This window comes from Aphelocoma coerulescens, chromosome 5 (assembly GCF_041296385.1).
Source record: "Aphelocoma coerulescens isolate FSJ_1873_10779 chromosome 5, UR_Acoe_1.0, whole genome shotgun sequence".
Classification (NCBI taxonomy): domain Eukaryota; kingdom Metazoa; phylum Chordata; class Aves; order Passeriformes; family Corvidae; genus Aphelocoma; species Aphelocoma coerulescens.
This window is the reverse complement of record NC_091019.1, coordinates 41,939,586-41,965,356: the sequence shown is the minus strand read 5'-3', so window position 1 is coordinate 41,965,356 and position 25,771 is coordinate 41,939,586. Positions and strand designations below refer to the sequence as shown.

The 25,771-nt window shown below is 39.7% G+C and overlaps 1 protein-coding gene across 2 annotated transcripts in view; it reads left to right on the top strand.

Annotated features, from left to right (window-relative positions):
- The first annotated feature begins 9,477 nt into the window (after positions 1-9,477).
- The window catches only part of SNX6 (sorting nexin 6), a 28,169-nt gene continuing 11,875 nt past the window's right edge, over positions 9,478-25,771 (top strand). The window contains exons 1-9 of one of the 2 annotated variants that reach the window (XM_069017798.1): positions 9,478-9,532; positions 9,693-9,740; positions 15,228-15,332; positions 17,087-17,197; positions 18,750-18,871; positions 20,824-20,947; positions 22,191-22,286; positions 23,604-23,709; positions 25,560-25,635. In XM_069017798.1, coding sequence (XP_068873899.1) covers positions 9,527-9,532; positions 9,693-9,740; positions 15,228-15,332; positions 17,087-17,197; positions 18,750-18,871; positions 20,824-20,947; positions 22,191-22,286; positions 23,604-23,709; positions 25,560-25,635 — 794 coding nt within the window. In that variant the 5' untranslated portion in view covers positions 9,478-9,526. Of the gene's footprint in view, positions 9,533-9,689; positions 9,741-15,227; positions 15,333-17,086; positions 17,198-18,749; positions 18,872-20,823; positions 20,948-22,190; positions 22,287-23,603; positions 23,710-25,559; positions 25,636-25,771 lie in introns of both variants that reach the window. The other variant, XM_069017797.1, reaches the window with a different exon arrangement.

Here is a 25,771-nt window from a genome sequence, read left to right as displayed (position 1 = left end):
CCTGTCTCACAGGTACTGACTTGGTGTAACTCAGTTTTGCTTTGTCTGCAGGATTCAATACAATATTGTACCACTACAGAACACTGGTGTGTTTTATGGATCTGAAATGAATGTGCACACTGAGATAAAGTAGTCATGATTAAGCAAAATTTTTAGCTGTTGGTGGCTCAGAGCTGATTCTCTGACTATATGCCTGGGACACGGGATTACATGAAGTCCAGAGCTAAGAAAAACCAGCCCAGACTGGAGGGGGAATCCATTGCCAGGACATATTACTGTAACTCCTCAGTCTTCAGTGCTACAGCTTGGTGATTATTTGAGATGTAAAAAAAGAAATACAGCAAATAAAATGTTTCTGTGAGAAGTGAAAGGCAAAATTTAACCAAAACTTTTATTTGGTACATTTGCAAATGAACTTTACACTGGTTTGTAAAGGCCTGCCTTTGTCCTAAGTACTGATTCTCTGGGTGGGGAGAACTCAAAGTTTGAATTCCAAGAATAGCATTGCCTTAAATGCTGGGAAATAAGCTGCATTGCAGGTTTGGTAAATCTGAAGGTTTTGTTCAGCCACTTAGTCATAGCTGCCCCCTCAAGCAAGAGATAAAAAAAGGACATATTTTTGAGAAGGTGGGACTAGAACAAATATAATGACCTGAAACTGCATGGGTCCTTTGTGTTTTATAAAAGAAGCAGACATAAAAGATTTCCTATTGTAGAGTATTATAAAATAACTGGAGCCCATAAACTGTACATAATGATTTTGACTTCGTGTAATCAGCAAAGCTCCATTGACTTTAATGGAAAAACATTGATTTGCACTAGCAGAAGAGCTGAGAGGAAGGAGGTCCATTACTGATTGTCTTATTAATGTGGGTAATATTCCTGAGATAGTTCTCAAAAATAGAAATTATTGAGAATTTATGTTTCTCTTGTAGCTCCATTCTGCAGGTCCTTACACTTTCAGTGCCAAAGCTGTAACAGTACTACTGCACAAAGTGCAAGGAACACATTCCAGAGGGGAGTCTGAATTTATCGCCTTTTTTTTCCCTGATCTGTTTGAGGATCCCTCACAAGTCCTGAGGCACAGCTCCCCTCTCCAACTGCTGGTATGTACTGCTTTGTGCACTTGTACAGTGTCTACTCTTATCTCAACCCAGTGTTTTTACCTTTTTCTGATTCTCCTCCTGATCCCACTGGGGTGGGGAGGGGGGAGTGAGTGAGCAGAGAGGGGTACCTGAGAATTCAGCAGCAATGAACAGGACACTCAACTCCTTGCCTTTTTCATGGAGTCAAACATTGCCATGATTGAAGATTTTTTTGGAGTCCATGTTATTTCATGCATCACCAGGATTTGGCCCTACATGTGATGGTTACTGTGATAATTGTGGACAGATCTGGATATAGCAGTTAGGATAACACAGCTGATATTCCCAAACCCAAACTAATGTTCTGGATTTGGTTTTGTAGCTTGGGAAAAAGAGACCTTCATCCCAGTGGGAGGACTGGCAACATTTCCTAGGCTGGTTCAATTTCTGTTTGCAGAGCCACCCATGTGGCTTTGGCCACATGAAAAATTCTCAGTGAGGCTGGTTCACCATCAAATCCACCCACTCAGATGCAAAAGTCTGTAAGTCAAAAGGCATTAACGTGGAAAAAGAACAAAACAAACTAAAAGCACCGGTGCTTTCCTTCCTTCCCTCCAACACACATAATCCAGCTGAGACAAAAAGCATCTGTAACACTGCTCGGTTCTTCTCTGAAGAGCTGATCCTGGAGCTGCTCATTACAAGTATCTCTCTGTCTGACCACGTGCAGTACAAGTCAGGGGCTTAAATACCAAACATTTCAGTTCCCCACATCGCAACACAAGACTTGTGCTCAAATACACAATTACAGTTTTGATTTCTACATACAAATACATAACCTCTCATAACATTGTATTATTTTTGCCTTGACATCAGGACTATTGCAACTCAATAAAGTGCTAATGGAAACCCTAATGTTATTTCATTAACTTTCATTCCAGATTATAGCCTGTCCTGGACAACATCATAAAGTTGTGCTGGCTAGAGGCTGATGGACAAGTGCTTTTGTTATCTTCAGCCATGCATGCTTTGTGCAGACCTCCCTTGTCATGAAAGCTATCCCAGCTGGATTTGTGCTGAGATGGGCTCTATGTTTGCCTGATGACACATCCTGTCCATCAGTGAAAACCACTGCACTATTCTGAAACACCACAGTAGGAGCTGTGCAAATTTTTCCTGGTGTGCTTACTGGATTTTCACAGTAGGGTACTTTACTGTAACATTCCTGAAGTGCAGGTTGAAGTAATGTGTTAGCAATGCCACAAGAGGTTTCCTGATTGGTTTGAGCCAACCTAAAACTTCACTGCTGCTAAAAAGCACTGTGCTACCCTTAATACTCTCCTTATGTTCTTATTGTACTACCTCAAGTGAAGCTGGTCCTGCAAGATAAACAGGTAAATTGGATCAGCTGGAGTCAGTGATGACAATGAGCTTAATCCCATCTGCACTCTTGCTTGTTTTACAACAGCATCTCCAGATCGAGAGAACTGGCCTGTCTGGAAGCATGGGCTGCAGCTCAAGTGCTGGTGGTCACACTGTGGGAATCACTCAGTGCAGCTATTATGATCGACCTGCACATCTTGGCTGCTTGCAGTGAGCACCATCAGTCGAGTCAAGCTGTTTTAGGAGATGCTAACTCAAAAGCAGACAGCTGGAAGTAAAACTGCAGTGAAGCAAAACAGTGAGTGCTTTCTGTGGCTGCACTTTAACCCATGCCTCTTACTGCAACTGGGTGTCCAACATAATTTAAAATTAACAATCATCTGCATCTCCACAGCTGTTAAGTCAGAAAAAGAGAACAAAGAAGGTGATTGGTTGGACAGCCAATGTCTACATGGCCCAATTTTTTCTTTTCTGACTATCCCTAATGCCTCTGGCTCTGCAGATACTACATAGAAAGGAACAATACATAGAATTTGGATGCAGCATAGGATTATTTTTTTTGACTGGACCTCTGAGCAAGCAGGAGTTTGAGACCATAAACGAAACATAGGATGTGTCTTAGGGTGGCTACTCCCATGCAGCTGTGCTGTAATATGAATGTCACAACACATCTACCTGGAGATGGAAGCAGCTTTGCTTTTGAGTCAGCTATCATCACACTTGAAGAGCTGTTCCTGGCTATTAAATAATGCCTCAGATGATGGTTGGTTTAATGCTGCTTGATGGAATCTATCAAACTAAGCTTTTTCTCTGGTAAACGTCAGGAGTAATGTGTTCGGGTTTTTTTCTTGATTTATCTTTGATGATTTTGAATGAGACCACTTTGGTCAGAACAGCTTTAGAATGCTGGTCAGGTAAGGCTCACCTGATATGTGCAGAAGACAAAGAACACACAGTTAGTGTTTGGCCAGCTTGTGAATGTTGCCTCAAACAGAACGTGTTAATGGTCATCACATCTTCTCACGCTGCAAGTGATGCCCTACTACTACTGACTTTCAGAGGAACCACTGGGAGACATCCAAGGTTTTCAGAGGAGAACTCAGAAGAGTGTCTCTTTCGAGGGTGCAACAGTGAAAAACAAGTGACCAAGAAGCCAGTGAGGAGAAGAATAGGAGAACAGAAGACTGAATCTAAGACCGAGAGTAAGAAGAGACAAAAATGGAATGAGCTGATTACACAGAGGACCTAAAGGTTTGGGACTGAGGGGAAAGTAGTCATTTTGCAATAAGCTGGAGAGAACAGACAGCTGCCCTCAGTCGAGACCAAAGGAAATTTGGGTATGGAATGGGGTGGTCCAACAAAGAGAAAGGAAGAGACAGATTAGAAGGAGAATAAGATATTAGAAAGGAAAAATGCTAAATATTAAATAAGAGGGGAAAATAATCAAAAAGAAAACCAAAAAGTATTAGGATAAAAGGAGATAACAGGGAGCAAAAGACTAATAGTCCCCAACAATTCTGATATATACTGAATTATGCAGAAAGCATCATTCAGTCTGTTCTGACAAAATAAGCAGCACTGTGCAGTGCTTCCTGATACCCACTATTGTACCAGTGACAAGACATGACAAGAGCTGCTTTGTCTTCCCTGCCTGGTGCTGCCCTGCTGGGGCAGAGCTGGCCTTTGAGGAATGACGTGCATGAGGTCAGTGTTAGCAAATCTGCTTTTTATCCTTCTTGGTCCCACTTTCATCAATAAGGCCTTATTTATACTGAGGGGTTTCTTTTTCTATTTTACTATTGCCTAGCTGTGACAAGCAGTACTGTAAATGGTCTTCTGGTATTTTTACCTCAGACTCATCTCAACATCTGACATGAAAAGAATAATGACACTGCTTTGGAGAAGTCTCCCATAGTGCTTTTACCATTGCAGATGATTTACAGAGTTAAGACTACTGTGAGGCTGGTATCTCAAAGCATTCTTATTGCCCTCCACAGTGCATGGATTAAACCAGGCAGCTCTAAAATTAAAAACCTGAGAACCAACATGGGAAAAGATTTTCCCTAGTTTCAGCTGTCATGTCACCAAAAAGGTTTTTCTATTATAATAATAAATGTTATTACAATAAAGAATTAAAGAATTTTGTTCTAGTATTTAGTACAAGTAAAACCCTTAGTGTGGAGCAAAGGTGAGGCTGGTCCTGCAAGATAAACAGGTGAGATTCTGGCTTTCTCTGAAAAAAAAAGACATATTAAGAATGAGGAATTGGGAAGAATGATCAAAAAGGATTCTCTCAGAATATTCTCTGAAGTACTCCACATTTCAAGTGATTTATAAAGAAGGGACTGGAGTTTAGGAAAAGAGATGAGTTCAATTGCTTTAAATCCAGAGTAGGCAGCTGAAATGCTGATCAGTCTGTGACTTGTTTATAAACATTTCTATGCATCCCTGTGAACCAGGGAGGAGACAACTTCTTTATCGGCTCTTTCCTAGACAATCCTATAGGAGCTATGGGAGATGCAGTCTACTTTTGCATCCATTTGTAATGAAGAATTTGTGCAGAGCAGTGATTGCCTACAATCTGTTATAGGAATATGATGATTAATTTAATAACAGTATGCAATCCAAAGAAGAAAAAAAACTGTCAAAAGGTTCAGAGCTCAGAATAAGTGAGTTTTACCTGTGTGTACTGCATAATATATTTTTCCCCTTATAGCTTCTTGGTGGTAGTTCATGGCACTGGTGAAAAATGAAGCTTTAGACAGTTCAACTTTCTTCATCAGTGTAGCTGTATATGGACATCAAGTCATTCATGGCAGACAAAGACAGTGTCTATACTGCCATGTAAATGAATTTTAAAAAGAAAGAATTTGGTTCTTTCCAGGGGAGGAAGTGTGATGAATTGCATTACAATATATCTGCATACATATAGTCAGCATCTTGCACAAGGAGGCCAGGTTTTTTAAAACTGCAGAGCGAGCCTTTTCTGGGTCCCTGCAGTCTGAATAGAAACCCACACATACTTATTATTTGCATATGTCCCCATTATGCTTTGGAATTCACAGAAAGCTATTCCACACTGAGAAACAGATATTTTTTTTCTTTTCTTATGGAAATTACTGTTCCTCAGAGTGTCTAGAAGTTACTGAGCTGTACTAAGCTATGTTTTTCTTTCTTCTCTATAATATTATAGATTTTTCCCTGTCTGTTCTTTTAATCCTACATATCACATCCACTTTGTGTTTCTAAGGAAATATGATCAGTTTGATAGTAATTTTTTTCTGTAATGTGATCTATCTCCATAACAGGTAAGAAGCCTTTATTGCTAACTGAGCTTTTTAGACAGGTTTTATAATAAGGTTTTGAAGCCTTTTTCTCATTCAGCCTTAACCTTCTGAGAACATTACAATTAAAACCCCAGTTTTCCACAGAAACAAAAGGTAAATATTGATTAATCTTTCACAAAATGTAATTATCTGCTCTGTCACAAAAAAGAAAAAAAGCACCACCATAAAGCTTTAATGATATGGTTCCTTAATGCAGTTTCAGTTAGCATCAGTAAAGAAAATTTTAAGTAAGTATGTAAGGGAATGAAGTATTCTCATCTCAAAGACAAAACGAAAGGAGGAATCAATCTGTTACTGAGATACAAGAAAGCTGGTCCTTAGGACCACAGTTTGACTGCAAGGTGCCGTATTTGAGCTTCACATGAACAATACTTGAGGTAGTTTGAAGGAAACTTTGAGTAATTAGGTTTAGAGAGGGAAGTCGAGAAACATCTCAAAAAAGAAAAAAGTGCATGAAAAATAGTTCCTCACACTTAAAAAAAAATATGTTTCAGCTAATGAAATACCAGAACTACAGTTCCTGCCTATATCAAACTCTTGCATCCATTGAATCACTCCATGATGAGTCATCCAGTACCGATAGTACTGTATGACATGATGCCATGGAGTGAGAAGCCTTTAGATCTCCCCAGTGATCCTCTGATAAAAGCCAAATATTTCTTAAATTGTATGGCTTCTGATTTCCCAGGGATAACACTCTCAGACACAAAGGAAATGTTATTGGTTGGATAAACCTCGGCCGAAAAGAATTCCGAAATATATGGATATAGCACCATCTACTGACATTATGGGTCTTTGCAGGTGGATGTTTTTTAAAAATCGTAAGACCTACGGGTTACAATAGCGCAGCAGCGTTCCCCTAACTTACAAGGGATCGGTTCCTCTTTCTATTCACAGCTCTGTAAACTCAAGATAATGCTGATCCTTGCCTCAAGGGTTTAGCAGCTGAAAATGAGACTGAGAAAACATGGTATATGAATAGAAAAAAATGAGGAAAAAAGGGAGGGAAAATGGTACCAAAAATGAGTAGCTGAATGAGTCAAAATGCGTTCTGGAGCAAAAGTAGGATGTTGCTAGCAAAAGGAATAATTTCTCAAGATGTCATTTGAAAGCCCCAAGACTTTCTTTTGGTTTTGAAGTGCATTCTCCTTTAGGCCATTCATACAGTTTATCTGAGTCAGTGCAACTCACTGTTAAAAGAGTTTCCCCCTCCTTTATCCCATGTAATTTTTCTGCTGGTGAGACAGGCTGACAGGAATAGGGGCCTGCTTGAAGACTGGAGTTGGTGTAGACAACCAGGTGTGTGGAGGAGGGTAGGAATGCGGTCATACCGAAGCGCTGTCAGATTGCCTCAGTTACAACTTGTAATTTCATTCTTCCTCAGTTATATTTAGTTCATTGACTTGATTTATTATTGCTATGTAGACATAGAAAAGAGTGTGCAAACAGCCAAGATGGAAACTCGTTAGGTGGGGTGAGCTCCACTGTCAAAGAAAACTGATCCTGGAGCTGCAGAGCAGGTTTATTGGGTCTTGACAGAAGAGCAGTGAGAAGTTCGTCTCCTGCCAGAATGCTCTTCTCCCACCTCCCAGCCAGGGTGAAACCATGGCATATACGATCTGTCTCAGCTGCTGAAGCAGAAACAGCCACAACATGCATTACTCTGCCAGCAGGGAGGAGCATGGAGAGAAAAGTAGGGCAAGACATGGACCTGGGATAAGTTGATCAGGGCAGGACAAAAGATTAATACTTTTGCTGTCGACTTTTGGTATCAACTTTTAGAACCATAGCACTGCTGCTGTTTTGGAATATCATAGAATCACAGAATCATAGAATGGTCTGGGTTGGAAGGGACCTTAAAGATCAACTAGTTTGAAAGCCCCTGCTGTGGACAGGGACACTTTTCACTAGACCAGGTTCTTCATGAGCCTCTGTGCCATCCAAAACATGACCAGACTGCTCCCAGAGTCACAGTGGAAAGCTATATAACCTTATATTTTTGTAAATGCAACTGAGATAGTCATACTGCTAGATTGATTCATACCAGTCAGCTGATCTACTTAGCACTCCCCCATAAGAAAAAATCATGTCATTATTCCTTGTGAAGCACTTCCTCAATTGTTTGACCTGTATTCTTTGGACCTAATAAAGTGTATTGGAGTAAATAATAAATATTAAAAAAGCAAACTCAATCTGTGACCAATTTTTTTTCCATAAAAACAGATGTTTGCTGAGTGGAATGGTATATGACACTGAATCCAGACTGCGCACAGAACAGGATGCTAATGCAGGTGAACCCCCAAAAATCAGTTTCCTGTGGGACTTTTTCTTTACCCCTTCAGCATGACAAAGTTGGTGTTTAACCACAGGTCATATACTCTTTTCTCCTAACCTCATAAAATATTTTTATTTCTCTCGAACTCAGTATTAAGTCAGTATTTTGGATGATGTTGCACATGTCTGTATCAAAACAGAAACAGGCTGCATACATGAAAATTGTTTAAAGAACAGCTTTTAAAATTATTTACAAGATGTATACTCAAATACCTTTCTCCATACTAAGAACAATTTCCAAGAAACGATTTCCTTTTCTGAATTCCAAAGCACACCTCTAAACCGTAGAGAGTTCAGAAACCATTATCTTCACTTATCTTGAGGCTACACGAACACCATTTCCCAAGGTGCAGTTTCCTGATGAGCTTAAGTCCACCTAAATATTCGGTGCTGCTGTGGCAGGCAGTGTTCCTGTCCCACTCGTGCTCGTGTAACTAACTATGGACTTGGCTAGGGAGCCAGCTAGGATGGAAACTACGAATTTGTTGCACGATTAATTCGCAGGTCGGATGTGCCCTCCTCCGTGTGAGTGCAGGCCCACGGGAGTGCTGATGTCCACACCTGCCCGCATCCCTCGGCAACACCGAGATCGCAGTATGCTGACCGTGAAGCCCCACCCTGAGGCTGTTTCTTGGCCGTTCTAGCTCTGATTCACACAAAAATGCAGTCTCGGGCATGGACTCCCCCCACGCTTACATCCGGTTTAGTGTGCGGATGCTGACCTTCTCCACTATCATATCGGCATTTAAAGGCTCCGTTCTTTACTGTGAAATAGGCAGATGTCAATCTTAAATCACGTAACTGCCCATAAATCAAAGCCATATTATAAGCCTCTTAATTTCTCGCGCTCTCATTGCACAGTTTCACACCCAGGTTTGCCCAAACGTGCGAAGCCCATCTCCCGCACGAACGCCGGGAAGCAGCGCAGGACAGCGCAGCGCAGGACAGCGCGGCGGCCCTGGTCGGCGGACGGAGCTGCGGGGCACGGCGCTGCCCGCTGGGCACACCCCCGGAGGCTCGGCGTGCTGCTCTCGCCGCGTTCCACCGAACAAAGCCGCTCCCCCGCGCACGGGGCACGCCCAGCGCCCTCAACACCCGCTCCCCGGCGCTCGCACGGCAGCAGCGCGCCGCTGCCACACACACAACCGCCGCCCTGCCCGGAGCCGGCCCCGCTCCCCTCCCCGCCCTCGCCCGCAGCCGCCGCCGAAGCACCGCCCGGCGCCCTCCCCTCCCTTCCCCTCCCTCCCCTCAGCGGCCGCACCCCCGCGACAGGAGCCGCTCGCCGCTGCTGCCGCCGCCGCCCCGCCCCGTCCCGCCCCGCGCGCCGCAGCTCCGCCCGGCCGCGGCTCCGGCGGGCGCAGAGCGCCGCGAGCAGCCATGATGGTGGGTCCGGGGCGGCCGCGGAGCCGGGCCGGGGCGGGGCGGGGCGGGCGGCGCGGCCGGGCACTCACTAACCTGTGCGCTTTGTCTCCCCTCACCCTCCCTGCCGCCGGCCGTGCCCCTCCGCGCCCCCCGCCCCCGCCGCCGCCTCGCCCCCAAGCAGGAAGGCTCGGACGACGGCCCAGATTTCCTCTCGGAGGAGGACCGAGGTGTAAGTGCTGCGGGGAGGCGTCGGGACCCCGGGGCCTGGGGCTGGGCGTGGGGGGGACAGGGTCGGCCTCTCTTCAGGGGCTTCCGGGCGCTGTTGGCCCGAGCCCGCCGCGTGGGTGCCGGAGGGAGGCGGGTTGCCGGGCGGCGAGCGTCCGGGCTGTCTGTCTGTCTGTCTGTCTGTCCGTCCGTCCGTCCGTCCGTCCGTCCGCCGGGATCTGCTCCTGGCACAGTCTCCCGCTGATATCGGCGTCTGTGTGCGTGTGCTCTTCATTATTCTGTCACCTAAGTTTTGGAAGGACAGTTCTCTCATGCTGTCGTTGGAATAGCTTGGGAGGGGTTGTGCCCCGGCCCCCTCCCGCTGCACACGCCCGGCGGGGCCGGTCCTGCCCAGGTTGACCAACCCTGGGGAGCACCAGGTTCCATCGCCAGCCGCCATCCAAGGCCTGGGAGATGCAGTCCTGCTCTCCCTTCTCCCTTCAGGCCCGAGGGGCTCTCCCGTAGATAACAATGGGACACTTACATTGCAGACACATGCTGCATAATAAACTCTTTATTGGAAAGAAGTTCTGTTGTTGGGACAGGATGCCACAATTATGTTTCTTACTGAGAAGACCTTTTTCTCTGCCCTCCTGTTTCTGCCCTTAGTTTCTCTTCTGACTGCTGTATCCGTATTTCTTTAATTTGCTTGCCTCTCTTAAGCAACAAATCAGCTAATCTAGTATAATTTAGTCAGACTGATTACTCCTGTCACTTAGTATCTTGAGAAAGACCAACTGTGAGCAAGGTAGGTGAGCAGCTTCAGGGTCACTTGGGTTCCCTTGGCTGTTGGTGGTTATTGAAGTGACTGTATACAGTATATTACTAAAAATACAAAAATCTGAGAAACACTGTGATGGTATAATGTTTTATCATGCGCACCACAGTCAGGTGTTAAATTCAGTGCATTTTATGTTCCAGTTTATGACCAGAAATTTAAAAAGGCATTCTAATATTGTATCAGGCCAATTCTAGCCACTGTAAAGCTTTTGTCTTTATGTATACAGCTACTTTACTAAGAATATTGAATAAAAGAGGAGGTAGAAATCGTTGTTGTCCTTTGAGTATCTTCAGAACAAGGACTGCAGAGCTTACTGTGGAATTTTAACTACATTGGTATTTTACATAGGTTGTCCCTGGTACTTAGGAACGGCCTTTGATGCGCACAGTTAAGTTGCCTTTACTGAAGGTGCAGGTAGAACATAATGCAGATCTCACCTCGTGTGAAACTTGTTTGTTTGGCTGGTTATTAACCCTCTAAGGCTGCAGGTCGTTAAGAGTTCACAAGGTAATTTGAAAACCTTAAGAAATCTCTTAGCAGTCTTGTTTGTACTGTTGCACAATCTACCATCTCAGTTGGCCAAGTGTGGTCTTTTTTTTTCTGTCCTGCATCTTCATCCAGTACTGAGGAATTAAACTAGGACAGTGTCCTTATCGTTTCCCTAATTTTTTTTAGGGTTTCTTATTTCCAATCACTGGTCACTGTGGGGCTTTAATTTTTTCTGTTCTGTGTAAATCCCTGGGGTTAAAACACAGGTTGTTATCTGCATGATTTTGTTTGTGATATGGGAAATTAATCAGAAGCAATATGGCAGTCTGTTCATGAATGGATTTGCTGTGCTTTAATCTTCAAAACTGTAGTACTTTTTTTTCTTACTAGTAAAAATAAACATCTTTTCATAACATGATTCCCTAGTTCTGATTTGTTGTCTTCCTGTCTTTGCAATTAAATAACGAGTAGGTCAAGCCTTTATTTGAAAGCATGGATGGCAACTTCTGGTTGGAGCAATTGAGCTTTTAGTTTTGAAAAGCAATATTCTTGCCTCTGTTGAATTCAGATACTGCTGTGACAACTGTACTTTTAATGCTGCAGGAATTTGTTGGTTACAGTTGTGTTAAGTTTAACCTTGGGGTGATGGGATGAAAGAGGGCTGGAATTTATGCTGATGCCACACTGAAGAGTAATTCTCAAACAATTGTGTTACACCATATGGAGCCTTTTCTGGAGAACTGTAAAACAGAGTACTGAGAATCATCTTTGAGGAAGTAGCAGTGGGTGGTCTGTAGAAGGAACTTATTATAAATGGTCTGCTTAAAATCAACTTGTGGGAATTGCTTTTCTGAATTTCCCTTAGGAAGACAGGATTGAGTTTGCTTGGTGTAACTTGGGTCCTGTTGAGATTTTTGTGCTCTCTCTGACATAAACAATACATGCTCTGAAAAGTGGTGTAGTATTGCTCCATTAGTACTGTCTTGTGTATCGTATATCTATATAATCTTTAGCTGGCTTGGCTAACACTCATTCAGAGGAAATGAGCTATCCTATAGAACAGGTCTGCTGGAAACTTAATGCTGTGAAAGCTTTTGTTGTAAAGGTATTCTTCGTCCCCTTACTCTGTGTATTTATCTGCCTATAAAGAACCAGCTGAAGAAGGGGTCCTTCTACTCTAACATTTTTGGAAGAGCTCAGAGCATGGACATTACTGTTAATGGATGACATTACCTAGGAACATAATACTTGGTTGTTTCCCTTGTCTCTACCAGATTCCACCCATTATCATTTGAAGTTTAATTGATCCTTAAGCAAGAGCTTAGATGTTAAATCCTCTCCTTGCATTGTGTTGTCTTTTAGTACTGTAACATCGCTTGGCCTGGGTTTGGCTTCTGGTGTTTTCTAGACCCTTTGAATAGAACAGGGACTTTCTTGGTATGGCATAGGAAACTGTAAAGTAACAAAATTAAATCAGTTTTTGTTTTGCAAATTGTTCAGCATGGATGTAGATTACATATCTAAGCATAAAATTATTACATGATGTTGTATGTATTAGACTTGGAGGGGGCAAGATAAAAAGGGACTATCCTATCTATATTTTCTGTAATTTAAGGTACTTTCATTTCAGTTTTCTTCGGTATCAGACTTCTTTTATTTTTTCATTTTCTCCTTCCTTTGTGACCATCCATTGGTGGCAGTTTTATTTTGGAACTAGTGACACAGAGTTTGTTTAAGTTTGTGATGTGATGATGTTGTTTGTGAATTCAATTTCCAGTAATGCAAAGTGAATTGTTGTGTGACACGAATACATTTAAATTCCTTCAACTTTCTGATTGTCTTTGACACCTTTCATAAATGCTGCATTACCATTGCAGATGAAAACGTTCCCCGTTGGCAGTCAGGCTACACAGCATAATTTAACATACGATTAAACTCTTCAAAACTCTTACAAACTTGGTATAAATTAAACAAATAGTCCTGTATAGTTGTATGTCATAGGCAAAGTCATAGGTAGTTCTTAATCTTAGCACAGATAGGGCTTTTGTATCTGAAGTTGTGAATAGTGCATATAGATCAGGCTGCACTGCACTGGATATGGTCTAATGACAAACTTTATCAGCTGTTATACCAAATTTTAGAATTTTACATAGTACCACTTTGAAAAAAAAAAAAAAAAAGAGTTGGAAAAGTATTTTGGTAGAAATATTTGTGACCTGTGAAAGAATGCAAAAATACCATTTAGATAGTCCAGATTATTTGCTGAGATTACTCAGTCTGTTAACATATGCTGGGGGGACCGGAGAAAAACAAACAGTACCCCAGACAGTGTTACCACAAAAACCTTTTTACACGCTGAAAAATGTGGTGTCATGACATAAGGGAGACATTGGTATGTCATTATATTTTTCTTTCCTAAATTAGATGGTAAGCACATTGGAAACTCAGTAGGAGCTTGGAGGTTCTGCCTCTGAGAAGTGATCTGCAAGGAGCCATTGCATGATAATATGCCTTTGTGTGAAGCAGTGACCCCCTAAACCTTGGGAAAACAAAACAAAAGGCAATGCCTGAATCACATGTGTGAATATGTTACTGTGCAGTCATTTTAATGATTTCCAACTTCACTGTAAGGAAAAGCTATTACTACTTGTGTAAGAGCTATTGAACTGTTATATTTTGCTAGCCTTAGCACAATATGCTAGACTGCATGATTTTGGTTTACTTTAATACACTAATTCTAAGATTCATGAGTCTGGTTGCTGCTACTTAGGCAAGAGTTGTCCGTGCATCGAGGTTAACAGCAAGACTACAGTAGGATCTGGCCACTGTGATTTAAGATAAAGGTAATTTATGGAAAACAAGATTTGGCAGTTGTTGCTTTTGTCCTAGTGCTTTTCCAGTGCCTCACAGCATTACCTTCAAAATCTGCTCATATGTAACCTCTGTACTATGTGTTGTGGATATTTAAAGCATTTTTGTACTTAAGTATGGACTTAAAAATGCAATCCTGAAAAAAATTAATGGAGAAAAAGTCCAAATCTCTGTATGGTAAAGCTTTTTTTATACTGTAGAATGGGATATTTGTAGAAAAAATACAGCATCAAAGAAAACACTGTGTCTCAGTAAAAAGTATGCCTTGTGAGAGTGATGTTGAAATATTTTTTGACAATGTGATTGGAAAAGATTTCAGAGTTAGCCTTAGTGCTTGTAAAAACATTCCAAATGTCTGTTGGTCATGATGATGAAATTGTCATGAGACTAATTCCTCTAGAACAAGGGTGCAAGAGCAAGGGGACTTGAATTTCCAGTTGGGGTCTTGATGAGGTTAGTTACACCAAGTACTGTTGAATGAAGCCTTTGGTCCAGTTACTGCCAAATATTGTGGTGCTCAGATAATATTGCAGTTTTGCTATATTTGATCATTGTCTCTTTTTTTTTTTTTCAATGTGACTTTGGAATTATTTTGTGAAAGAGTTCAGGTTTCTTGTCTTGTAGAAAAAATATGTGTATTCCTTGCACTTTTGCCATTTCTCATGCTCATTTTGAAGACATCAAAGTCTTTGGTTTGAGTTTTTTGCTTTGAGCTTTTTCAGAAAAATATTTCCAAGAAGACTTAGTTCTGTGAAGTTTAGGATTTTTTTTATGCTTTTTCATTATATGATGAGAGATGTTGAACAGAAGAATAGTGGAAGACAGTATGAGTAAATCAGGTCAATAACAGCTCTTGCTTCTTTGAAATACAGAACCACTTTTCTCCTTAAAAGTACCTTTCCAACTGTTAATATCTTTATAATTACCTTTACAAGTATATTTACTTAGGACAGGTTGTCAGTTCAGAGGAGTGGGGAGAATAAAGAGAAAAATCTACCAAACTTGTTGCTATCTGTAAATGTACTTTGTCTTGAGCATCTCAATTACTAGCAGGTTAACAATGTACAGAAATTAAGTTAGTGCACTAACACGGAGTAAAGGAGCTTATTGTTTGTATGGTCATTTGTGCAATGAGAAGTACTATTGGATTTCCTTTTTCTGCTGGAAAGAATCTTTTAATGTTGGGGGGTTTTGTGATCTGTCTTCAGCAGTGCAAGATCAGGGTTCATTTCAAAGGAAGAATAATAATGGAAATATAGTTTACCTTTTTTTTTTTTAAATTTTAAGCTAAATATATTTTTCTTTCTTTAGCTTAGAGCAATAAATGTAGATCTCCAGACTGATGCTGCTCTGCAAGTGGATATCTCAGATGCACTCAGTGAGAGGGATAAAGTGAAATTCACAGTCCATACAAAGGTAAAAACCTGGGTTTGTACATGCAACAGTTGTTAATTATATACAAAAGAGAGTTTGCTTAAACTGTTTATTGAAACAACGTGTAACACAGTCCAGAGGAAATGAGAAAGTAGAATTATTCCTGTTTAAGAGGCTGTGTAGCTACAGTTCATAAGAAAAAGATGACTAAGAGCTAAAGAACTGTTTAGAAGAAAGTTATGTTCATTTTATTTTTGCACTGATGTATTGTCATGTCATTCTCATGCTTATTCATTAGCCTGTTTGCAGGTAGAATCTTTATTAGACATGATTATACTTCAGTATAGTTTTTAAAATTAGATTAGATTTTATTATAGTTTCAGGTTCTAAGAACATATGTTGTAATTGTTGTACATTCAGGGATCATTTTTAATTACTATTGTTCATGGCTTTTTTTTAGATTTGAATGTTTATTGATTGTAGAGTGACAGAATAATTAAAGTTGAATAAAATATCTGGACATCATTAAATCCTATCCCCTCCCTCACTCTCACCATTAAATTAGAGTGTGTGAGAGCACATTGCTCAGGATTTGTCCATTTGGGTTTTGATTACAGAATCATAGAATCACTTAGGTTGGAAAAGACCTCTAAGATTGAGTCCAACCATTAATCCAGCGCTGCTGAGTCCACCATTAAACCATGTCCCTAAGTGCCACATCTACACGTGTTTTAAATACCTCCAGGGATGGTCACTCAACCATTGCCCTGGGCAGCCCCTTCTAAAACTTGACAACCCTTCTGGTGAAGAAATTTTTTTAATATCCAATCTAAATCTCCCCTTGTGCAACTTGAGGCCATTTCCTCTTGTCCCGTCACCTGTTACTTGACAGGGGAGACCAGCCCCCAGCTGGCTACAGCCTCATATCAGATACTTGTAGAGAGTGGTATGGTCACCCCTGATTTTTCTCCAGACTAAACATCACCAGCTCCCTCAGCTGCTCCTCATCAGATTTGTGCTCCAGACCCTTCACCAGCTCCTCTGTACTTCTCTGGACATGCTCCAGCGCCTCTGTGTCTTACCTGTTGTGAGGGACCCAGACCTGGACTCGAGGTGTGGCCTCACCAGTGTCCAGTACAGAGGAACTGTGACTTCCTTGGTCCTGGCATACTATTTCTGATACAAGTCAGGATGCCATTGGCCTTCTTGGCCACCTGGGCACATGCTGGATCATGTCCAGCCACTGTTGACCAGGTTCTTTTCCGCTGGGCAGCTTTCCAGCTGCTCTGCCCCAAGCCTGTCACACTCTCTGGGGTTGTGACCCAAGTGCAGGACCTGGCTCTTCACCTTGTTGAATCTCCTGCAATTGCCCATGGATCCAGCTGGTCCAGATCCTTCTGCAGATCCTTCCTGCCCTTCAGCAGATCAACACCTCCTCCCAACTTCAATCTGCAGATTGACTAAGGGGCACTTGATTGCCTCATCCGAATCATTGATAAAGATGATTGCCTCATCCGAATCATTGATAAAGATACTAAACAGATTAAATTGATAAAAATATTAGAGGTGTCTATGAGAGCAGACACTCCACAACCTCTTTGGGCAAACATGCCAGTTGATTGTTGCACTAATTTAGATGAGGGTACTTACTGTGGTATGAATTTTTGGGGACATTTTTGTTGTTCCTTCAAGTTTTTTTCTCATATATTAATGAAAAACATTGTGGGTTTCTGTTGTGGTTTTCTTCCTTCCTACCTCCTTCCCCCCCATAATTCTACCTCCTTTTACCCTTCCAGAGTTCCTTACCAAATTTCAAACAAAATGAATTTTCTGTTGTCCGGCAACATGAAGAGTTTATTTGGCTTCATGATTCTTTTGTTGAGAATGAGGACTACGCTGGCTATATTGTAAGTACTGATATTCTTTTGGTTTATATGTGCTGTTTTCTGTGGGCTGTATCAAAACTGCTTGAGACTGCTTTTAAATGCAGTGGAAACAGCAGGTGTTCATTCTGTATAAAATCAGATCAGCTTCTCTAATACTTAATTTTGTGCAATTACACAAAATTAATGGTTGAAGCAAGCTTGGAAGAAAGCTACTGTAGCTGTCATACTTTCTTGCCTTTTACTCCTAAGGAATGAGTAGTTTAATTTGTCTCCAAGTGTATTTTTATGCCACCGTGTTAAAAGTGTGGGAGAGAGTTGAACTGTGTGACTTGGTGGTATTGTTTTTGCAAGCTAATGTTTAACTTAGTTACAAGTTTCATGTTGCCTGTGTTTTAGCTGGAATGGCAGAGTGAAGTAACTAGACTTTTTGAGTTCTCATTATAAAGATCAGAATCATTTTTCCATAAATAAGAGGAAGGAAAAAACAGTTTAAATACCATGTGGAACTACAGGGAACCTCAATGTGTAGTAACTTATGGTTTGAAGTTTATTTCAGGCCTTCCAGGAACAGAGGTTTCAAAAGAGGCACTGTATGATAGTGCATATTAAAAATGGTGCTGCTCTTCATATGTTAATTGCAAATAGGAGTATTTGTCATCTTGGTATGAAAGTTATTCATTTTGTGTTGGGGGGGGTGTTTGCTGATTCAGAGCATAAACAGATATTTCTAATTGATTAGTGGGTACATTATAATGAGTATAATCTGTGATGTGTCATACTATTCTTGAGCTAGTCTTTTCTTAGTCAGAAAAGCTATTTGAAGTGATTAGACCTTCAGTGTGGTAATAACTAGTTTCAAATGGTTGACCATCTAGATAATGGATTTTTTTGTTTTTTGTAAGTGTTAATATAATGGGCCAGTATCGGTAAACTAAAATTTAAACTTAGTTTAACTTTGTTCTGTGTTCCTTTCCTGACAGCAATTCAGGATTAGTTTGACTGTGGTGTTTTCTCTTTCAGTGTTAATATACTGTATTATAAAATTAACCTAGAGACTTGTTGACTAGGGGCTTTGTTATTTAAACACGTCTTTAATGTCAGCAGTGCTGCAAGAAAGAGCTAGTGTCTGCAAACAATAGGGAATGGTTTTCTTGGTTTAAAGTTTTGGGGAGTTATAAATGGATGATGTGAAAACAATTGTGGAATTCTTTTTTTTCTTTAAACAAGAAGTAATCCTTACCAACTAAGCTAAACCAAAACTAATTAAAAAATAATTACTTCAAGTTTAATTCATTGTCATGGGAAATGAAGTATTATTTGGTTTCTGTTGTAATTAAACTGAAGCCATTAGTTAATACTCCAGTAATCTTCAAGGACACTTGACCGAAATTGGTGTAGTAATGCCGTGTGTATAACTCGTGAAAGAGAGACTTCATCCAGAAATGCTGTAATGAATGATGAAAGAGAGAAACATGTACTAAAAAGCTGCAGGCAGTCTACAGTTCCTGTACTGTGAATGGGCGTTGTTTGACTGAGAAAATGAGAACTTAAAAAAAATTGGATTCAATTCCAGATTCCACCAGCACCACCCAGGCCTGACTTTGATGCCTCCAGGGAGAAACTGCAGAAACTTGGAGAAGGGGAAGGATCAATGACTAAAGAAGAATTCACCAAGATGAAACAAGAACTGGAAGCGTATGTAGACTTTATTACTACTTTATTTATTTATTTATATTCCAAAACTTCTAATGCTGTTTACTGTCCCATGTTTCCAATTTCACTGTAATGGTTCTCTGTGAAATACAGACTTGAGAATCCAGCTGCTATGTAAACAGGGTTAATCTTAGTGATCATGATCAGTGCCATTAGGAAAATTGTAGAAATAATTTCATGGAAGATCTTCTGAAACAGGAAATACATCAGCTTGTTCTTGAGCATTCTTTTATAAGAAATAAAGTACTTAGATGCTTTTCTTCACAGAAAATCTGCAAAGGGAGGAGATAACCTCTTTTTTAGTTCTGGTGTTCCACATTTTATAAGCATAATGAGACTTCAAGGTTATACATGTAGTGATTGGAAGTAGGGAGTTGTGCATGTGGTTGGTACTGTAAACATGGATGCCAACCTTCTGTTCCCCAAGAAATACGAAGATTACTAGAAAATTCCTTTTTTGACACTTTAAAAAAATTTTTTTGCACAAGGAGAATATACTTCCTGAAAATACTATTTTCCCTTAATATGAATTTAATTTATATTGAAATATCTGCTCTGAAGCTTCTTGTTCCATATGGAGTTACACAGTGAAGTTTCTCCTTGCTTCGTCCATTTTATGATGCATTCACTTCTTTGATCTTTTTCCTGTCATTGGTTTCAGTTTTCAAGTGTATATTTACGCTGCTTCTAGACTGCTTCTATCAAGAGCTCTGAATTGGCAAGAAAAGTACATAGAACTGTTAGAACTGCTGCTTTCTCTCCGAACTTCAGCTGCTGTGAGCAAATGTCTTAAAAAGCTCTGTATTAGTGATATGTACAGCATAATTTATAGCAGAGTAGATATACACTTCATATGCAGAAAACTGGAAATGAGCAAAACACTATAGATTTTAAAGAATCTGGTTTTCCAGCGGCCCTGATCATGATTCTCTTGTGGTCTGGTTAGGGGTTGGATAACACAGAAAACTTTGGGTTTCTTCTACTGCCACCTCCATCCTCTGCATCCTCCTTTTTTGTCTTCACTGAATGACTACTACTCTCACTGAGATCAAACATCTCCCAACACTGGCCCTGCTGGTTTGCTGGTATGTAAATCTTAAACTCCTTGCACATAGTGGAAGGAAAAGCGTTGATTATAATTTTACTGTTTGACCTCAGAATGGGAAAAAGAGCCCTTTCCTCATTTTTAGATGAGTTGCATCTTACTGAATTTGCAAAGCACAATGAATTCTAGCAAACTGGTATTGGTAAGAGTGCCTTCCTCTTAATTAAATTGCAAGTGAGTGATTGCTTTGAAGCTGAGTTGGCTGAACTGGGCAACTGTGTGATTATTATGGTTAAATGTGATTTTTTTGTTGTACCTACCAAATGCAGCTCTTAATTTCACTTTTAGAACACAAAGTGAGACATCAATGTAAGCTTTGGCTCAAAAAGGCTAGGTGCTTTAACATGAAATAAAAGACTGGCTAATCAGCTAACAAAACTATATGAACTATATAAATAAGTAAGGAGGGTGCAAATGGGCAAGGGGATGGAGATGGGGAGGAAGGAATTTGCACATCAATACGTAGTGCCTAGGGACTGTAGTCTGTACCTCAGTTTCTTGATTTTTGGGGTGCTGGGGAAAGGACAATGAAATGAGGTTACAGTTTCAGCAAACCAGCATCTGTTAGCTAACCATAAAAATTAGAGTATCTTTGTTGACTCTTCATTAAAAGTCTCTCTGTAATGTGTTTGGGCTTCAAATTTCTCCCTAGTATTAACATTGTACTATTTATTTATGTGTCTGTCAAACATTGGAGTGATAAACTCCATTATATCAGCTTGTAATTTTGTAACCTTACTGAGGATCTCTTAAAGCTGCTCACTAGGTTTATCTCAAACTTAATTGCTTCATACGAAATTCTTATGTCTGTCTTATTTCTTGTTTTTAGTGAATATTTGGCAATATTCAAGAAGACAGTTGCAATGCATGAAGTGTTTTTGTGTCGCGTGGCAGCACATCCTATTTTGAGAAAGGACTTAAATTTCCATGTATTCTTGGAATATAATCAGGATGTGAGTATTGAAAACTGAATTGCTGGTGAGAGAAATCAAGATGTACTTTTATGGTAGGATGGAAAATTGATTAAGAGGGAATTACCTCCTGGAGGAAATTACATCAGTTCCTTCATGCCAGACATATTTGTATTGTAAAAGTTAGAAATTAATTTAGTCTGTAGGAGTTCATTTTCTGCCACCTGGGGAACCAAATGCACTATATGCTCTAACCTCGGCATCAAAAATATTACTGGAAATCCAGTATATTTTGGATTGAAAAGCTGAGCTTTTGGGTGATTTCACATGACAGTATACTTTTCCACTCTTTGAATTTTCTTTTTTTTTTTTTTTTTTTTTTTTGCTATGAGGAAGAATTGTGCAACAAAATGGGACACTAAATTTTAGGATTTGGAACTGTGGTATAAATTCTGTTGCTAACTAGAGAGAATTTCTAATGAAATGTTGTGATAAATAAAACCTTTTTGTTAATGATGGAAATGAAAATGTGGTTAATTTTTTTCTAAGTGTTGGACTAGTGTGGCTCTCCATATGTAAATACTGAATTGAGATAATGGAGAGTACTTTTGGATTCGTAACTCTTTGGTGTTGGAGTTAGTGGTTGCTCGTATTCTGCAAAGAGTTTCAGTTACTTTTTAAAATTGCGGAATCAACACTGAATGAAAGAAATTATTACAAAGACTGGCTCAACTGCATACATACTTAGTTCAAAATGTGTTACAGAGGTTCCTCTGTTGCTTGATGTAGAAATGCTTACAGATTCAGGCACTCAAAACTGGGTGAAGTTAGATGGACAGGAGGAGTGTGAGGAGGCTTAAACCAGCATTATCCTCTGGAAGTCGAAGATCTGCCATTCACCGAAGAGTGAAACATGGTTCTATTAACTATAGTTACATCAACTCAGCTATACTGTGCATGATAAATAGTGTGTTACTGATAACTGAAATGTACACTCTGTACATTTGGTACTGTCTGTAGGTGCTAGAATGTTGCTGATTTTTTTTTTTTTTTTTTTTTTGCCTAGAATAGTATTTTAGGTGATGAACAATCTAGTAAATGAGGTAGTCTTCATTCTGGATGCAAGGTGCCCTGTCCCCATTAGTGTAGAGTGTAAGAGTGAATAGAGAGCAGGAAAGTTGCTTTAGGTGTAGCAAGTAGGGGTATGTAATTCTGTTGGGTTTTTTTTAAAGCCTGTATTGCCTCCAGAAAATGACTGAACTTGATAAATTAATTTGTTTTTCAGTTGAGTGTTCGTGGGAAAAATAAGAAAGAGAAACTTGAAGACTTCTTCAAAAATATGGTTAAGTCAGCAGATGGTGTCATTGTTTCAGGAGTAAAGGTGATTACTGCTTAACATAGCAAGATTTAAAATGTATTAACATTGTTGTTGTCTTTTTTAATGAAGCAGAATTTTACATAGGTACAAAAATGGGATTTTTATAGTGATGTCTAACTTAAGAATTAGTGGCAGACCATGGGTGAGAACTTGTGGACTGGATGCAAAATAATTGAGAGCTTTCTTGTGGGATTGAGAGCTTTCTTGTGGGCTTTCAGTACTCTTTCTCCTGTTCTGTGAAATTAAGCTTTTTTTTTTTTTTTAATGAACATAGATAATTGATAATCTGGTTGGATTTTTTTGTTCAGGCCTGCCATTTTATGTAGTGGAAAGGAGAACTAGGTGTGACAACTGCTTCAGTCCAGAAGTTACTAATTGAGTGAATTTTCCCAGTCTTGTAGAATCCTTTTACTATTTCAAGGCTAGGAGCAGCAGTAGAGGTTATATGATTTTTCCCAGTAGATGTAAGAATGTAACTGAGGGGGGGGGGGAAAGAAAAAAATGCAATTTAGTTTTCACTTTTCCAAAAGCTACAAGATTGCTTTTATAACAAACAGAAGTTCTGCAGAGGATAATTTTTAATTTCTTTTCTTTCTAGTGGTAATAGCAATTTTTACAAGAGTTAAAAGTTTCTAGGTTCAAAGTCTTGGTTTTTGAAACTGCTGGAAAGTGGATATAACCATGGATTAAATATGACTTGGAGAAAAAAAAAAGTCCAAATAACTACTACATTCATAAGAACATTGTTCAAAGCCCATGCTGTAGGCTATTTCGTGGTATTGAGCATCTGTGTTATTTTAGAGGGTTTTTAAATATAAGTATTAAACCAATTATGTCAAGTTATAATACAGAAAATACTAACAATTACCTGTGTTTACCAAATTGACAGAAGTGTGTCATTAAGATCAGTGTTCTGAGCTAGGAGTTCAAATAATCTCATCTGAGACCACAGCTTCTGTACTGCTGGGTGACTTTCATCCCCTCTCCCCTTTTTCTAGGTAGATATTTTTTTAAATTAAGTACTTGACATGTATTCTATTTTTCTGTCACCCTTGGTGACCCTTTGATGTTCCTTCATGTTTAGTAACATAGACCTTTAGGATGCTTGTTGCAAATTCTTAGTTCTTACTAAATTCTTAATAAAACTTAAGATCATTATATAAGTGGAGAAGAAATCAGTTTACGTAAATGGTGTTTTAGACAATAAAAATAGCTGCATTTCCTGTCATAGCAACAGTGAAATGTGCAAATTTACTCTGCAATTGCTCTGTAGAGAGTGAGTGAAATCCTGTTTTTTCAATTGTTCTCTTTTTTTTGTAGGATGTGGATGACTTCTTTGAACATGAGAGAACATTCCTTGTAGAATATCACAATCGAGTCAAAGATGCCTCTGCCAAATCTGATAAAATGACGAGATCACATAAAAGTGAGGTTTTTTCCAGGGTGAAAATAGTTGTGGTTAAAGTGTACAGAAGTTGTTCATGAGGAGAAGTAATTTTTAGTTTTCTTCTTGCATGTGAAAAGTGAATTCATTTCTCCAAGAGTAGCCTTCAGAGTCTAAAGAAGTTCAGTCTGACTTTCTAAGTTTAGGCTTTGCTGCAGTACACTATATGGAGTAAGAACAGCCTGGTGCAACACTGAGGATACCTTGATTCTTCATGCTGTCTGCTTGAAAAGAAGTACACTTTAAGTATTAATATTCTGTTGAAGTCTGACTTAGTCATTTATGTGTAGAGGTGGGTAGTATGGCAGTACCTGTGATTTTACACCTAGTGAAGTTGTTATTGACTGGATGTGGTTGATTCCACCAAATGCAATCTCTTGGCACACTGGGCATGGCATTACCTTGCTAACTAAGTACCTTTGCTTGTAGCAAACTCCTGTCTGGGCCATTATTCTAGACTAGATTTCCATTTTTTAGTTGTTTAGATTGGAGGCTGGAATGTGTACATTCAGTAGCCTGGTTTGCAGGACCCCTTTTCATACTGAGACAAGATTTTCCACTTGCGTGTTGATTTGTCTTTGTGAGCTCAGTACTAGCTAATGTGATTTCTGAAAGCTCTAGATGGTCTTCCCAAGTGCAGTTCATTTATTTGAGAAAATGAAAAACCTTGGGGTTAGGACTATTGTGTTTGATTTAGGATTACTGTGTTTTGAGAAGCTCAGAAAAAAATACCTATATTGCCCTTGATTATAAGTTTTTGTGCCTAGATAAATCAAAATTGATCTTCCAGATTCTGTCTGCTTCCTCAAAGTTTGGGTCTGATTTACAGATACTGTCTTTGCTGTCTAAAGTAATATAGTTTGCACAAGACAAGGTCACAAACGTTTTATGAATCTCCATTGATAAGATCTCTAAAGTGGAGTTTGAATGAGACATTAAACCAAGGATTTTCTGAGTTCTTCAGATGCTTCTCTTGCTGTTGTATGAAGACTGAGTCTTTTGTAGTTTTAATATCTATGGTAGGAGATGGAAAGAGTCAGTTATGGCTCAGTGAACTACTAAGGGGCCCTGTGTCTGCATTCAGTACCCACCTGAAGTGGTTTCTGGTGTTTTTGGTTGCTTTCCTAAAATGAGAACTGAACTTCCTTCATAGTAATGAAGTGCCAAGATTTATTTACAGAGTAAGAATGGCTTTTACATTGTTTGTAGAACCAAGAAAATCCTTTGAAATGAGGTTGTAGAGGATCTGACGGGAAAGGATTGATCAAACTCATGACAAAGCTTCATTGGTTTCCGGGCTTGAATCACATAGGATGTTTATTGACAACTTTTACCAAACTGTGAATTGGGACAAATGGCACCTTTGGAAATTCTGGCTAGAGGAGTAGAGCAATGACCTGGGAAACCTGTTTTGGAAATGGGTAATCTGTAGTTTATGGATTACCTGATCAACAGAGAGGTGCAGGGCTTGAAATTACACTGACTTACTATTTCCAGCAGAAAATATATTTTTATGTTGAAATGGGAGGAGTAGAAGGGGAGATTAATAGCTTCCTAATACCATTCTTCACTGTAACCAATTGCACTGATGACATGTGGAGTAATGAATTGCATGGAAGTTGACCCACTCAATCTCTTAAGGTTGTGTTATCAAAAAAAAAAAAAATCTGCTTAAAGGCATATAAACTTCAGAAATAACAAGCAAATGTATTTTCCTGTTCATTGCTTGGATCTGTTGGTTTTCATCATTCATTGATTTAATACTTAAAGCTCTTGAATAAAAGAAAGAAGAGGAATGAGATAGTAAAACAAGTGCTTGTTTGTTTTTCTAGATGTGGCGGATGACTATAATAGAATTGGTTCTTCATTATATGCATTAGGAACGCAGGACTCCACAGACATATGCAAGTAAGATATTGTTAATAACCTGTGGGGTAATTTGCTATGTAGCAGTCTTCATGGTGACCTGCTGAGATTCGTAGCTCTTGTTAGGAGAAACAGCTGTAAGAAATTCTGGTTATCACATTAAGATATTTGCTTCTCT